Below are 16,628 nucleotides of genomic sequence, written 5' to 3'. Positions count from 1 at the left end.
GCATACGGAGCTGGTACATGCGACCCTCCATTCTGCAATCTACTAAGATGTTTTCATGAAATTTTTATTACATGAGTACTGTAAGGATGTGGATGGCATAATTTAATTATTTAAAAGCTACATATATAGTTTTATTCTTCTTGTAAGGGTGTGGACAAATTCAAAAATTTATAACCGTTCCCTAACTACAACCAACAATTAGGTCAAACCAGATTGGATGGAGCTAAGTTAAATATCTGCTAACCCAAATTGATCTAATTATTAAACGAATCAAAAATTTAAATTCAAACCCAATATTTTTAGTACATAGCTAATATAACCTACATGACCTATTTGATAGGTAGGTCAAATCATGTTAAACAAATTTAAATGCTAAATAGATTTTAATCAAGTTAAGTAGATTAAACAAGTCGGGGCACAATTTGATCTATCTATTAAATAGGTTAAAACAAGTTACATAAGTTAGAACTCTAAACCTAATCTTGGTCTTTTCTAATAAAGAAGACAAGTCAGATTTATCATTTATGATTAGGATCCATTCATCCCAAATCCAAACCTGTTTACATTAGGCCAGCTGCAGGTTAGATCAATGGGTTGCATCATAAACTGCCACTTCTACCCCTAATTATCTAACTTGTGAATAAATATGTCCATTGTTTGATTTAGAAAGTTAGGGATAATTAAAAGTAACGACAAAAATAACTTTTGAAGATAAAAACAAAAGAAAAACTGAGAGGTGCAGGGACACTCGTGGTTAACTTTATTTCACTTCTCCATGAAGTAAATCCAAATCAAATATGTTTTTCACCCTTCCACCTAATAATTTTATTCATTACTTTTTTGCAAGTATTTGGTTGGTTGAATTATAACTTCCCCTTATCCATTATCAAAAAGGTTTGCCCCTTTTTTTTCTAAATTTCTAATCTATATAATTTATGATGGAACTCAAAAGATCCAATTTTGCAATCACTATTTTTTTGAATATCATGACGATCACTATTTATGTAAATATTATTATCTAAAATTTGAACTAATTTAGTGTGTGAGCCAAACAGGTGGAAACTTTATCTTGATGTCTTATATATAATCCTATAAAAAATTAAAATCACTAGATAAGCAAAAATCCTAAATCATACTCTTTCAATGGATTTATTTGACCACTTTTCGTGAAGCCGGGGCCTTCATCCATGGAATAGGAGTTACTTGATTGCTTCAATTTGAGCCCCAAGATCCGGTCTCTCCTATCTCTCTCTTCCCATTGCTAACCATTCTACCTTTCTTTCCTTTATTATTGCTTTCATTTCTTCAATCTTTTGATGAATGTATTTTTCCCATTCAATTTGGGAAGTTCATGGCAAAGATTCAATCAATTTTTTTTTAATTTTTTTATATATTTTTTCTAAATATTAGAGTTCGATGAGACATTAGGACAATTTGATGCCGCTACAGTCTGAGATTCTGATGGAGCGTTGAATAATAGCTCTAGTTATTCAATTTTTCATATTACATTGGAGGAACAAAATATTGTCATTGTGAATTGTGATGTATTTGGAGTTCTATTTGAATACTTTTTTACTGGTTTTAGTCAAAATTTTCATGTTTTTTTTTTAATTCTATGATATGGTTGGTGGTTCTCTATGAATGATAGAATTTGACTTGTTCTCGTCTTTGAATGTTGTTATTAGATTTTTAGGATTTTGACACTTACATGCTACAAACATTTTTTTTGGTAAGATGGAGCACTCATACAGGATGTGTATAAATACAGCCAAAAAGATCGAAAGAAGGATATCTCGAAATGCCTGTGGCACCTCAATCATCTCCATCCAAACTGCCTCTTCGGAGTGTTCGGCTACAAAGGAGGCCATCCAATCTGCTGCATTGTTGGCCTCACGGTAAATGTGCCTAACCTTGATCGAGGAGCAGCTCTGTATAAGGCGCCAAGTGTCGCTGAGGAGATGGTGAGTAGCCACGACCTGAGACTGCTTTCGTAGCCAGCTAATCATCGTAGCTGAATCACCCTCCATAATCAGCCTATTCATCCACAGTCACAATCTCGCAAAGGATACTCTCGCCCATGCCGCTTGCAACATAGCTGCAAGCACGGTACATCAATAAGGTGACACCTGCCAACAGCAATAAATCTGAAATTAAGGCCATGAGTAACAAAATCCACACTACCTTAGATCTGGAGCCTCTGAAGCTACCATTGAAATTGACCTTAAGAAAGCTCGAGGATGGGGGCTCTTAAGTAATAAATACCACATGAGTCGCGGACTAAGCGGCTGGAGAGTCTCAGATTTTTCAATAATCTCTCTGGCTTGAACTAATGCTTGCTCCAATGTAAATCTCGTCAGCTGCCAAGATGCCTCAAATATGTCCCTATTTCTGACAAGCCAGATGTGATAGATGATGTACATTGCCCGGATCCCTAGCCCCCTAGAAGAAGAACTGAGTAAACTTCATTAAAGCTCCTCCAAAAAGCACTAAGATGGCTCCATGGAGGAATTCGCCATCCAAAAAAACCCCGCCAGTGCCCAAATATGTCAGCCTGGTGCGTGGCCCAGTCGGGCGCGCAGGCCCGCACGCGAGAGCGAGCCGGCGCAGGCGCGGCCTGCTGGCCCTTTGCCCTGGTCCACCATAGACCGGGCGGTCCACGGCTGGGCCTGTGGACCGCGTGGGCGTTTCCTATGCGTTTCTCGCGGTCCACGACACTATTCCGTGGACCGGGCGGTCCACGGCTGGGCCTGTGGACCGCGTGGGCGTTTTCTACGTGTTTCTCGCGGTCCACGGCACTATTTCGTGGACCGGAGCACGATCTGAGGGCATGGATGGCTCCCGATCTTGATCCGACGGTCCAGAAGTTATCTGGCTTTGTTTAGGACTCCTAATACATCTCTAATCAAGTTTTTAACCCTTTAAAAGGGTATGTACGTGAAACAGAGGGGGAGGTGGCTCGAATTCTTGCACCGTACGAAGCCCGTACGAACCCGATTGAAGAGAGAGAGATGGAAGCGCTTAGAGAGAAGGAGCAAGAGGCTCCTGGACAGCGGTCGCCAGGCACTTCAGAGGTTCAGGGGGTCTTCCAAGAGAGAAAGAGCTTTTATGAGGGGAACTTCTAGTGAGAGAGAATTGGATGTACAAGGGTTGAGGGTAAGGTCTCCTCTTGTAAAATTTTTTTTTTCATAGTGAAGTTTGCATGTCCCGTGGAGGCGAGTCCTTTTGTGGCTGATCCACGTATTTTGATTGTTTTTCTTTTGTTTTGTTTTTTCTTTCTTCTTGCTGCATCGTGTGGTATTGAAAAGATCTTGGGAGGTGGTGTCCTGGCCAGACATCCACCCAATACAAAACATGGTTAAAGTTATGAAAACCAACTAATTGACATATGATATCCAATTAGCAGATGGACTAACTTGAGCTTATGCTAAAGTGAGCAAGTTGGAAAATTGGAAGCCAATTGGAAGTGCCTTGGAATATGAGTGGCAAGGATTAATACAAACAAAATGAGACATCTTTATGGTTTACCATGTGAACCGAGGAAAGATGAACTTGGTTATTAGTGTACCATACAATTTCAAAGGGGAGGATCATCATAGCATTTAGGCACTGCCATTTCATTGTCTGCTTTGTTGGTGTATTTCAAGGTAGAAGGATGTAGACGGTGCTGAGAACTTTTTTTGCATTCTGAAGGTGGATGTGGTTGAACATGGAGATCATGATCGTGAGAATGCATACTGAGAGTCTTGATTATTTTAAGTGTGTTGGATCATTTCTTCAAAATGGCAAACTTCATCTCTTACTAACAGGTGTTAAACACATCACTGCACTCTATTCTAAGCATGGTGTGACCTCATGAAGTCCAACCACATGTTTTATTGGATGGCAAGCAGTCTTTGTTCACTACTTTTAGATGACAGTTTAGACATATATGCAATATGGGAACCAAACCTATACTACATGATGCTTTCTACTTGCAGTGTCAAGGTTGCTAGTCTAAGCCTTTGGAATCTATACCCTGCATAAAAAGTGGAAGGTCAAGAGATCAAAATGCTTCTCGCCTTAATTGGGTTCACATATAAGGCGGTAAATGGGCTGGGCCACACCCATCAAATTAACGATTCTAGTAAAGAAATGCCGATATGTTTAAAAGGGAAGGGTACTCCATGGATGGTGTTAGCCCATGGAGTACACATCAAATCCAAAAAAATTGCACAAAATGCAGGAATATGAAGTAGGAAGATTAAGGGGGAAAAAACACAGCTAAACAAGAGTTTTTTTGCATTGGGTTCGGGCTTGAATTGGGTTTCATGCCGGGCCTTATTTGGGCTCGAGATGGGCCAATACACAGCCCGAAAAATAACCAAATCCGGCCTGAAATCTTTCAGGCCTAGTCGGTAGGCCGAACTGAAGTCATGCGGGCCGATGGGCTTTGGGCCGGTCCGAACCCATTTCAGCCCTACATGTCAATGGTAGGTGAATCGGTTACTCACCGATGGCACTATTCCTGCGATCTACTCTTCGTTCCTTCCTCTTCTCCCTTCTCTGGTGAGTCGTCTTGCCGCCCTCCACTCCCTTATTTCAACAAAGGGCTGTTCTGTCCTCACTTCCTTCTATGCTTCTACAACTGGCTCTCAACATCGGGCTGATGCTTGAGACAGTAGTTACCATTTGGCATTAGGTCTTTTATCTCTTATTCAGCAACACTGGCGGCATGGTATATAGATTGGTTATCTATTTGGAGTTCCAAAGACCCTCCGCCGTGTTGCTATGCTTTCCATATATTGTTGAGACAGCAATGCTAGGGAGGGGTCCTTAGTTGAGCCTTTTTTTCTCATGGAAGGTTGCATTTTATGCCGTCCGGATGCCTGTCAATATGTATTTTATCATTTTATTGTGATAGTGTTTGCAAATATTGTTTTCAAATATGTACAGCTGCAGTAGGTTTCCGGTTTTGACCGTTGGTTGATGAATGAATTAACATAATCACCATGGTCTCTTTGGTTTGAATTGTGCCTTTATATTGTGTTCGTATCTATTGCTTCCATATGATGTTGGTAATTCGGTATTAAGCCCAAGTGTATTAGATGACAGGTGACATGCAGTGCCCGGTCCCTCATTTCCTTAACTCAGGACTTTTAATAGCTGGTTAAGAACTGTGCTATGTTCGTGTTCTCTTCTTGCATAATTAGAGTATCGAATTTGGTTTTAGACCACCTAATTGTATTTTGAGGGATATTGTTGAAATACAAATAAAGATTTTCACCGGCAGTCAAATTATATTTGCGTAATTAGATTTCCAATTTTTGATTCAGAGCTCTAGGGAAAGACAGCAAATTCCCTGATATAAATTGATAGGAACCCAAGCCCAAGGCAAGAACAGTTTGACCTCTTGACCTTCCACTTTCTATGTAGGGTATAAAAATCCTATACTTCCACATAAAATTACATGTAATTCTCCTAATTTGAAAATTATTGCTAATATGTTAATTGTCTTTCTTTTGTCTCTTCTCCTCAACATTTATATTTCATATTTAGTAAGAACAAGATTCATTATGCATCACATTCCTTGTAGAATTACTTCAGCATTTCCATATTTTGATACAGATATAGGAAAATAATTCTTGGGAAGGTAATGACGGTAGCTACAAAGTTTTACATCGAGAAGAAACTCCAGCTTGAGTTTCACAATAGATTTCGGTGTTTTACTGTCCATTATATATCTGCATATATTATCATGCTAACTTTCCTGGTTGGATATTAATTTCGTCCTTTAGGTTGAATTGCTAGAAGTCGAGGTAAAAGAAACTGGTAGTAGGATAAGGGCGTTGCAGCAGTCCTCTTCCAATGAGTCAGGCATCTCTCTTTGCACATTATGTGCAATATGCCTCCATATGCTGATTCATGGTTTGAGTGTTGGAGGATATGCGAGGCAAAAAGGAAAAAAATGCAATATGTAGAAGCAAGACCGAATGGAAAAGGGAATTTATTTTCCTTGTTTGTGATTGTCCTTTAAATCTTTGTAGAAAACTCTTATCATTATCAATAATTTTTCTCTGTTGTGGCCTTTATTTGTCTTTTGGTCCTATTCGTATGCTGATGAGAGAAAAATTATTGTATCATCGACATATTTACTTTTTAATTTGAAAATAGAGCTGGATTCTTTCATGTATGTTAGCTCTCATTTCAATTTCTGACTAATGGCATTAGTTATTTTGTACCGAATGAGGCCAAGCAGTAACTTTTCCATCTTTTCTCCCAATTTGTAACTCAATTTGAGCAACAAAGAAAGCTGAGATAGACAATAAAATTAAGGAATAGAGCAGTTAGACCTCAATCAAGAGAGTTGGACAGACATTGTTTTGCACAGTTGCAGTGATTTCATCCTAGTCAGGCATTTCTTTCGAAAAAACTTTAATGAATATAGGTGCAAATTGTCAGTGGAAAGAAACTTCCAAACTATAGACTGTGGATGGCATTGTATCACTGCCAAACTGGTTGACACAGTATGCATTATGCTCATGTTTTGACAGTAAAACTATAAATTAATACACAGTACTCATATGGATGGATCAATGCTCTATATCACAAAACACGGACAATGGGATTCCATGAGATAGAATTTTTTATCATGATCAACTTCTCCTAGCGCATGGGGTTTGGATTTGGATCATATTGATACTTAAATAACTTTGAGATGCTCTTTTGGTTGAGCATTAAATTCTAGTGATTGAATTAGAGGATGGCCTGACATTCTCCAATCCTGTGGATTCTGTGGGGAGAGGAAGAGCTAAATCTCCATGCCAGAGAGCTTGGGACTCCCCCGCTTGTGTTCCACTAACTTAATGACTGAAAAGGCTAACAAAGATTGAAGACTTCCTATTGCTGATTGGATGTGTTTATTGTATATGTCTTGAGACCTTTCTTCCCCTTTTTTGGTGCCTATTTTCTGGCTTTGCATGTTTCTCAGTGAGTCATGTTTGTACTTTCTTTTTTATCAATTATATGTTCTTTGGTTGGGTTCTCCCCATCCTCTTCAGAAAGTCTCATCTGCTATTTTAGAAAAGTGACTCATAGTTTTAGTACCCACTTCAACGTCATCAAGTATAAAAACAAAGACCTACTCAACAAATTAAAAAAAAAAAAAAAAAACATATATTGTTACTGGAAGCCTTGTAGATTAATCACATACTAGAGCTACCTAATTCAAGTATGATATTAGTTGCACCTCCCCCACGTATGGTGCATGTGCATCACAAGGAGTATTTATCATATCCAAACAAGTCTAACATGGGCACGCATCATTCATTGTTTTGTCTCAACTTCAATTAGAAGTACCTTCTGAGGGCCCAGCAGTGAGTATGACACAATGGCGCCAAGGAGAAAGCAGATGGCAAAGTCTCACCCACTCGCATGCAACCAGTTAGAAAATGAATAATTTTTCCACCACAAAGTGCCCACTACTAGAGACAAGGACGGCTATAAAGGCTAGGTACAAGGTTCCTTCCCAAGGATGGAGGAAAGAGAGCTCTTTTTTTTAAATAATATAAAAAAAAATTATTTACAAAAATAATTTAAAATTTATTTTTTTATTAAAATAATATAAAAGGAGAAAATGTCATTTTGAATGGGTTTTCTTCTTCCACGTCACCCCTATTTTTTTTCACGATGGTATCGTCCGGAAAAAAAAAAAAAAAAAAACGGTGGTGAGATGGCGTTTTTAGAAACGCCATGTTAAATGGCGTTTCTAAAAACGCCATTTCAAATGAGTTTCTAAAAACGCCATGGTCCACTTTTTCACCCAAAAAAAAGAAAAAAATCGAAAAAGTATGAGAAAAAAATAATTTTTAAAATTTTAAATTAATAAATAAATTAAAATTTTAATTTTGATTGAAATTTAAAATATAAAAATTTGAATTTGTAATTCAAATAAAAAAATTAATTTAAGATGATTTTTTTTCGAATTATTATTTTTTAAAAATTCTAAAAAATTTTAAAAAATTAAAAAATTAAAAATATCATAGAAAAAAAAAAAAGAGAAAGAAATGCGAAAGAAATAAAAATTTTAAATTTAATTGAAAAACATCATTTCAAATTCTTGTCAAAAAAATTTAAAAAATAAATTAAAAAAATAGAAAGTATCATTATAAAATCAAAATTTTAAATAAATCAAAAAAATAAGAATTATAATTTGAAATTTAAAAGAAATAAAAATTTTAAAATTAATTGAAATAAAAATATCATTTCAAATTATTTTCTCAAATTAAAATTAATTTATTTAAAAAATATTCAAAAAACATAAAAAAAGTAAGTTGAAATGATTTTTTTTATTTCAATTAAAATTAGATTTTTTTTTTAAATTCAAAATTATTTCTTATATTTTTTTACCGACTTTCTGACACCGTGGCCAACAAAAAGAGGGAGAGAGAGAGGAAGAGGGAGAGAGAGGAGGCAGCTCACCGCCGTGCCGCCGTGCCGTCGGAGAGACGCCGGAAAAGGGAGAAGAGGGAGAAGAGGGAGAAGGGAGAAGGGAGAAGGAGAGAAGAAGGGGGGGAAAGGAGAAAACACCATTCCCTTCGGCATTTTTTTTTTTTTCTCTTTTCTTTTTTTTAGTTTTTTTAAATTTTTTCATAATTTATTTAATTATTTCTTTATAATTTTTTAATAAATAAATTTAATTAAAATTTATTTATTAAATTTTTAATGATGATAGTGATTTGAATGATAAATTTTAATTTAAATTAAAGTTATTTTTTTTAATTTATAATTATAATTTCTATTTTATTACCATTTTTTCTCTTTTATTTACTTCTTTTATGATATTTTTTTTAAATTTAATTTATAATTTTTATAATTTGAAATTATAATTTTACTTTTCTTCCATTTTTATCTTTTTGGCATTCTATTATGTATTTTTTTTCTTTATTTAAAATATTTTTTAAACAATTATATTTAAATTAATTTACTTATTTAAAATATATTTTTTATTTCAATTACAATTATAATTTTTATTTCTTAAAATTGAAAATTATAAATTCTGTTTTTCAATTAGAATTATAATTTCTATTTTTTTTCAATTCTATTTTTTCCTTTTTTTTTTTTTTTAGGGTATTTTTTATTTTTTTACAATATTTTTTTTCTTTTCTTGAGATAATTTTTTAAAAAATATTTTGAAATGGACAACGTAATTTGAAATTATATTTTTTATTTGGATTAAAGTTAAAATTTTATTTTTTAAAAATTTAATTTTTAAATTTCTTTTTTTCACATTTTTTTCTCATTTTTTCACTTTTTTATGCATTTATTTTTTTTATCAAATTTTACTTCAAATTAAAATTTAATTTTTTATTCAAATTTACAATTATATAACTTTTTTATTTTTTTCATTTCTTTCTGTTTTTATGAAATTTTTTTAGGCTATTATTTTATTTATTTCAAATATTTTTAAATAAATTAATTTTAATTTGAGAAAGTAATTTGAAATGATATTTTTATTTTAATTAATTTTAAAAAATTTATTTCTTTTAAATTTAAAATTATAATTCTTATTTTTCTCAATTTTTTTAAAATTTTATTTTTTAATGGCACTTTTTATTTTTTAAAATTTTTTTCGATTTGTTATTAAAAAATAATAATTCGAAAAAAAATCATCTTAAATTTTTTTTTTTTGAATTACAAATTCAAATTTTTATATTTTAAATTTTAATCAAAATTAAAATTTTAATTTATTTATTAATTTAAAATTTTAAAAATTATTTTTTTCCATACTTTTCGATTTTTTTCTTTTTTTTGAGTGGAAAAAATTGAAAACGTCAGGGCGTTTTTAGAAACGCATTTTAAATGACGTTTTTAAAAACGTCATTTCTATGGAAGAGAAAATGCCATTCAAAATGGCGTTTTCTCTTTTTGCATTACTTTGCTAAAAAAGTTAAGTTTTAAATTATTTTTATAAATATTTTTTTTTTATATTATTTAAAAAAAGACCTCGAGGAAAGACTTGTTTGTTTGATATATGGATGATCCATGACATGGTGGGCATTCATCTAACCATCATTATCTAAGACCCCACGGAGGCTAATTTAGCCTCACGGATGGCCGGTGCTGTTACGTATATCCTTCCGGCTCCCAACGGTACCTTTAAGTTGAGAGGTTTAAGGAACAAGAAAACATGTAGCCCTACATCTCTGCCTGTGGGATAAGTTCGAAGTGGTGTGGATTAAAATGGACCATGGGTAGTCCTAGTTGCCAGTCAAATCTGCACCGAAAGGTTCTTCGTAGTGGGCAGGTCATTTCTCTAATTTTCCTCCTCCCACCATCCCTTGAACGGCCGTGAGAGATGATACGTGGGATTGGTTGCCTTGTCGGCTCGGCCACTCGTGCAAGCCTTAGATGGTGTCATTTTCGGATGGGCATGCTCATTTCTTTTAAATGCAAGTCAATTTTATCTTGCCGTATGTGTTGCCCTTTTCCACCTCCCTTTCTGGATGCACCGAATCCATGAAGCTTTAAAAAAAAAAACTCCGAAGAGCATTTTGTTGGATAAGAAAAGTCGATTGTAGTATAATTATAAATTATTTTGTTTTTTTTTTTTTTTTTGAATAATGATACGATGGTCATTGATCTGAATTCAAATCTGAAACCTCTTCCCAATTTACTCATGGATGCGTGAGGTGAGAAGAGGCATGGAATCTTTCGGTAGTACTTAGGGCAACAATCTAGCAACAACACATTTAGAGGAATAATTGATCAAACTTTTAGGGCAATAATTTGAAGTATTTGAGCTTTTCAAACGCACAATTTAAAAAACTCAAGTTTTAACAAAAGTAGTTTATGTAATCTTTTTGCTCGAGTTTTCGTATAAAATCAATTATGAATTCGAAGCATGCTCCAGAGCACCGTAGGAGGCTTCGCTTGGAGGTCATTTATCTTCAACCACATGCATTGAAAGACAGACATTTATTTTCATTCTCTTATCTTTCTTCTTTTATTTGGAGCAAACAATGAATCTATCCCTTAGCCTTCTTTAAGAGGATGATTATCTTTCTAGTGTCATGGCATAACAAATTGTGATAACTGAGATGGTTTGTTTTATTTATTTGGAGATATTTGATGAATTCCTGCACACCAAAAAATGCCGTGTTGGACATATTTATATCATCGGGTCTTCATTAAACAGTCTTTCTTCCCTTATGTAAATCAATTATGCTTTGTAGGCACCACAATGACTTTAATGACTCAGAAAAATTATGAGCAGCATCAGCTCTCCTATATTTGTATCGTATCTAATTCTAGCAAGTGGTCCTCCAGAGCAAAGTGGGCTAAGCTCGAGTAGAGTTTAAACTTAAAGATGTGACATTCTTAATGTCAAGCACCATTTGCTGTTTGGTGTCTTCCCGCATACAAAACGGTTAAATTTGATATCCTCATGCATAATAGTTATTTTTATTATCCTATGTGTTGCGGTCAATCCCCTCATCGTCTGGTCACCGAAAACGAACACCTACAAAAGAAGTCACACTGATCGAAAATACCTCTGACGGAGAACCTCCGACGGTCAAGTCAGAGAAGAGACTAGGCAACAGTAGAAAAGAATCAGGAGTTCAGCGGGAGAGAGCTACGAAGAGAGAGGAGAGAGAGAGAAAGAGAGTCCAGAGCTTAGCTAAAAATCTCCTCCAACACTGTTGCCTTCCCCGTTTTATAGTAGAGCCGGCATGGTCCTGCCATTAATGGCGCAGACAACCGGAGAGTTGTCAAATCGCCGAAAGCTGTCAGAGTCGCCGCGGATTGTCAAGTCACCGTGGGCTGTCAAATCACTGGGGTTGATCTATATCCTTGGCAGGACGATGTCCCCAGGACGGCCACGCTGCATATCCTTGTCAGACAGCAGCCCATAGCAGTCGTACGACGATTGGAGGAGCTGACCGACCATACGTCGGTATTCGGTTGCAGGACGTCGGGTGAAGACTCGGGACACCGTCGGCCAGTCCGGTGCATTGTGGGAGTCGGACGTCGGCTGCCACTCTCGTCCGACAGTGAGTCGGTAATCCGACTCCGTCGCTCGGCTAGTCGGAGCAGAACGGATCTGTTCGACCAGACTCTTTTATCGGATGATGTCGGCAGCTACTGTCGGCAGTCATCAATCGGTGCGATCGGTAGATCGGACGTTGGTCGGTATATCTCAATACTATATATATTTTTAATTTGGTATGATAAGCCTTTCTTGCTGATCCGAAACTGCGGAATCCTTGATAATTTATCTTCTTGTAAAAAAAGCAAGTACATTGCGCACGTCAATTGCCACTCGCCTGGACCGGTGATTTTTGTACCATATTTGATGCTCCAGAAGGCAATTATGGTTAATTCTTGTGTGCTTCCATCTTGCCCCAACCATATAATGCATACAGAATTCCAAGATACGTTGTGGGTCCCCGGCGGCACCCTCCGCAGCACACCATCGTGGTGGATGCTCACAAATTAATAATAAGAGGCCTGATTGGTAGATGCACGCACGAAGAATGGCTGGGAGAATCTGCGGTGGCTTTGGTTTCCGCTTTACCACTTGAGGTGGTGGTGGAATGGGCGATCAGTGGGGCGGGCAATGTGCTGCAGTGGACCCCTCATATTAAATCATGTTATAAGATGATGATGATGGTGAGAAAGTTTGTCACAAAAATTCTAGTGGAATACTAATCATCCACAACCTTATCTTTCTATATTGGCAAACAGATACTGAACATTCGAGGGTCTGATGCTTGGTTGGAAGAACGAGGAAGCAATGCTTGACACTACATGGGTGGCCAGCATACCCAGCTAAGGTATGCTAAAACGCAGAGGGGCCTGAGTATTAGTGAATGGCTGAAGTTTGGATGTCATGAGAAAAGAGTTATTATCCCAAGAGAAAGGAGAAAATATAGAAATGGGTAGACTAAATACACCTGGAATTGGAAACCATCTATTTGGTTAGAAACATGGTGACTCGCTGAGCTGGGATCCAATTCATGATTCGCAACTCGCTCTCCGTTGATACTCATTTTTATTTAACTGAGAATTTATTTTAAAAAAAATGATAAAAGAGTTTGGAGTTATTAAGATATATGAGATTATGGTAAAGATCTTTTTCTTTGTCAAAAGAGAGTTTTTAGAAGAAGAAATGCAAGAAAATACTTAATTTAAAAAAAAAAAAATCTCAATAGGCTATGACATGACCAAATTATGATCTTTTTAAAGTTTGAAATATAATTCAATTTTTTGATATAATAGATCATGCTTTTACATCCTATCTAGTCCTATCCATAATGATCCAAATGATCCATATCGAATTTAATAATCCTTCTGAATACTAGTAGTAGTTAAAATATTCTATATGTAATTTAGTGATCCTTCTGGATATTCATAATGATCAAAGTGATCTATACCGAGTTTTCTGATCTTTCTGAATATTCGTAATGACCCACATAATTTAAATCAAATCCAATAATTCATCTAAATCATAGCAATATGATATTTGTTAAAAAATAAATTGTTTGTCAGACCAGCTAGAATGTGTTTCACCAACGGGACATCTAATCCCAAAGATGCCCACAAGACATGCATCTATCAAGGGAACCAAATTGATGGTCCATATTGTTTATCATAGTCTGTTCTTCATTTCTCAAAAACAATGTTCATCATAATCTACCATGTTCAAGGTGCTTATAGATCAAACTTTGAACGCTCTTGTAGCTTGTTATCTATACATTACCAGATTACTAAATAAGCAATAATTCGCACTGGTGCTTGGTGGCGATCTAAGTAACTTTAGATCCCGTCTATGAATTCTAAGATGAGGAATGTTTTAGGGCTGCCTAAAAGCCGCAGAAGAGTTATCCCTCTCTCTAAAATCTAAAAGGAATGCAAATGTCACACTAAAATTGTGAGAGGATGTTACACCCAAGGGTAGGTTTTTTTTGGTAAAGAAGACTGAGAATTATATTAAAATAAAAAGAAGCCTACAAGCCGTTTGAGAACCAAAAACAGAACACTATTACATAAAACCAAAAACAGAGAACTTATCACATACAGGTAAGAGAGGAAGAAGAAGTATTTTAGACATACAGCACTGTACCAAAATATATATGAATATGGCAACTAAAACTTCCAAATGATTGAAGTGTCAAATAGTTCCTGCAACAACATCTTTCCAGAATCAGTTAAAATAGATGCAGTCTTACAGCACATGAAGCTCTGAAAGATCTTCAATATGGAACCAAAATATAGTTGTAGAAAGAGACAAAAATATGGAACCAAGTTTGGGGGTTTCAATTATCAATGCTTTATGTAGAACACGATAAGACACAGATGACCGGCTTGAAAATAAGAAAGCCATCCCTTTTTTTAGACTAAAGATCGATCTCCTCCCAATCCTTCCACTATCACAAGTGTCCTCAATCACTGACTGGTCCAACACCCCAAATAAAAAAAGCTCCAAAAAGACAAGACCATACACTCCAGACTCTGGAATCCTCCGATCCAAATCACACCTTCGGCCCTTCACTTCATGCCTTGTGAACCTTTCCTTTGTCTCGTAGTTGACTCCCGATGAAGCAGAGCTTACGAGCGTAGACCCGGGCAAAACCCGACAAACGATAGCACTCTTTTAGGGATCCCCCAAACCCCCACGCCAAAACCCGCAATGCGTGACTCATAGGATAATTCCACAGGGCTAAACCCGTGTCTCCAAGCTCACCCACGAAACCACCACAAACCCCTCCCCTCTATATAAATCCCACTCCCCTGACTCCTCCTCCACTCCTCTCTAATTAAAACCCCACCATGGCCGCGTTCACTAAGAAACCTCTTTCCACTGTCATCTCCATCGCCGACGCCGCCTTGTGGTACTGCGCGCTGGCCCTCATCGCCCTCATCTTGCTAAGTTCCCTCCGAGAAACCCCCGTCGACAACACGATCGAACCGGCGGTGCGCGGCGGAAAGCTCGCCGGCCGGCCATGCGACGAGATATATGTCGTGGGGGAGGGGGAGACCCTCCACACCATCAGCGACAAGTGCGGCGACCCCTTCATCGTCGAGCAGAACCCGCATATCCACGACCCCGACGATGTATTCCCCGGCCTCGTCATCAAGATCACCCCTTCCAAGCCTCGGTAGAGAGAAAAAGGAGACTCTTTATATCGTTAGCCATGGTGAGATATGAATCATTGAGCATCACATGTATATACGAATACCACCAATTCATAGCTCTTGTGAGAGTTATCTTCTATCATCAAGAAATCCAGCTTTGGAATGTCATATTCGGATTTGAGTTATGCTTTCTTTTTTAATCTTGATCGATACTTATAGATTATTGGTAAGTTGAGGCCTTTTTGAGGTGGGCTCCCATCGTTCTCTATGGGGGTGGTGGGTCGGAGGAGAGGAATGGGGACATCAGTTTAAGCTGCCTCGCGGAGGGCTACTAACATTGGATAAAAATCTGGCAAACGCCATGCCTCTTCTCATAATTAACAATTTTAGTTGGCAGTGATGGAACGTTTTTAGCTTACGTTAGGCCGCAGTTTACCGGAAAGGAGGGGTTGGAGAGCGTGGGCTCTCACACGCTTCTTCATGGCTTAAAAGGGTGAGGGAGAGAGTAACCGTTTGGGGCTTTGGGTTTGGGCCCACGAAGGAGCATGCGAAACCGAACAATCTTGGGAGAAATTTTAATTTAATTCAATATTTTTCTCATCTTTCTATAATTTTGCATATATGATTTTATCAGTGCAACTATCTATGGCATGGGCTCTGAAAAACAAAAGAAAAACGTCAACGTAGTTGTTATTGTCACTAAAGATCCAAGAATCAGCGTGCTTTGCGTGGGAGGCACAAGGTGACTTGGATGAGCCGATAAGAATCAATTGATTAGGATTTGGATGTGGCCTTTGAGGATATGTCCACTAGTTGATGATAAGAGACGGAGTCAATTGATTGGGATTTGAATGTGGCTGTTGAGTCTATGTCCACAAGTTGAAGATAATTGTAATGGTCATATGGATGGCTTGAAGCCTCAGAAATTAATGATAAGTTTTAAGAGATGTTTAATTGATCTTGCTTGAGAGATTAAACTGTGTGACCTTGTTATCTGGGTCCAAAATCTCTATACATGCGTCGATGATAAAACGGGCCTGTACCTAAATTTTTTTGGCTTTGCTCGAAATTATTTGATCAGTAATCTTGGCAATCTAGAACTTTTCTTTTTCCTTTTTCTGAGAAGAAAACCATTTATAACTAATAATAAAATAACAAATTCTAATGTAACTAGTTGGGTATGATGGAATTATAAAACAAAAGAGTTTTGGAAATTTTAATTTGAAAAATGGGGACTATATGATGTTAACGCATATGTAGTGGTAGGCTCGTGGAAGACACCTTCTCAAGTAATTGTACGTCTAAGCCATCAAATTGAGAATATATTAATCATTGGTAATAAACTAGTAATAGTGCGTACATCACGTCTGAAAGAGATGATTCAGAGTTCAGCTTATGGGCAAGGGGTGGGCATATTCTTGGGAATGTGATGCCAATTGGTCGGGTTTGGAATGGCGTGTGGAATCCGTTGGTCTCGGCCTTTTTGAAGTAAATTAAAATGACGGGAGACGGAA

General features: G+C 36.7%; 1 protein-coding gene across 1 annotated transcript; it reads left to right on the top strand.

Annotated features, from left to right (window-relative positions):
• The first annotated feature begins 14,710 nt into the window (after positions 1 to 14,710).
• On the top strand, positions 14,711 to 15,282 carry LOC105054156 (uncharacterized). Its single transcript, XM_010935602.4, has one exon. It carries the CDS (start codon positions 14,809 to 14,811, stop codon positions 15,139 to 15,141), a length of 333 nt encoding a protein of 110 aa, XP_010933904.1. The 5' UTR covers positions 14,711 to 14,808; the 3' UTR covers positions 15,142 to 15,282.
• The last annotated feature ends 1,346 nt before the right edge of the window (positions 15,283 to 16,628 follow it).

Source organism: Elaeis guineensis, chromosome 11 (assembly GCF_000442705.2).
Source record: "Elaeis guineensis isolate ETL-2024a chromosome 11, EG11, whole genome shotgun sequence".
NCBI classification, from domain to species: domain Eukaryota; kingdom Viridiplantae; phylum Streptophyta; class Magnoliopsida; order Arecales; family Arecaceae; genus Elaeis; species Elaeis guineensis.
The sequence above is the reverse complement of the archived record's forward strand: the minus strand, read 5'-3'. Positions and strand labels throughout refer to the sequence as shown.

What these genes read in the sequence shown, in the direction of transcription:
- LOC105054156 (XM_010935602.4), top strand. Translation starts at nt 14,809, where the DNA reads ATGGCCGCGTTCACTAAGAAACCTCTTTCCACTGTCATCTCCATCGCC.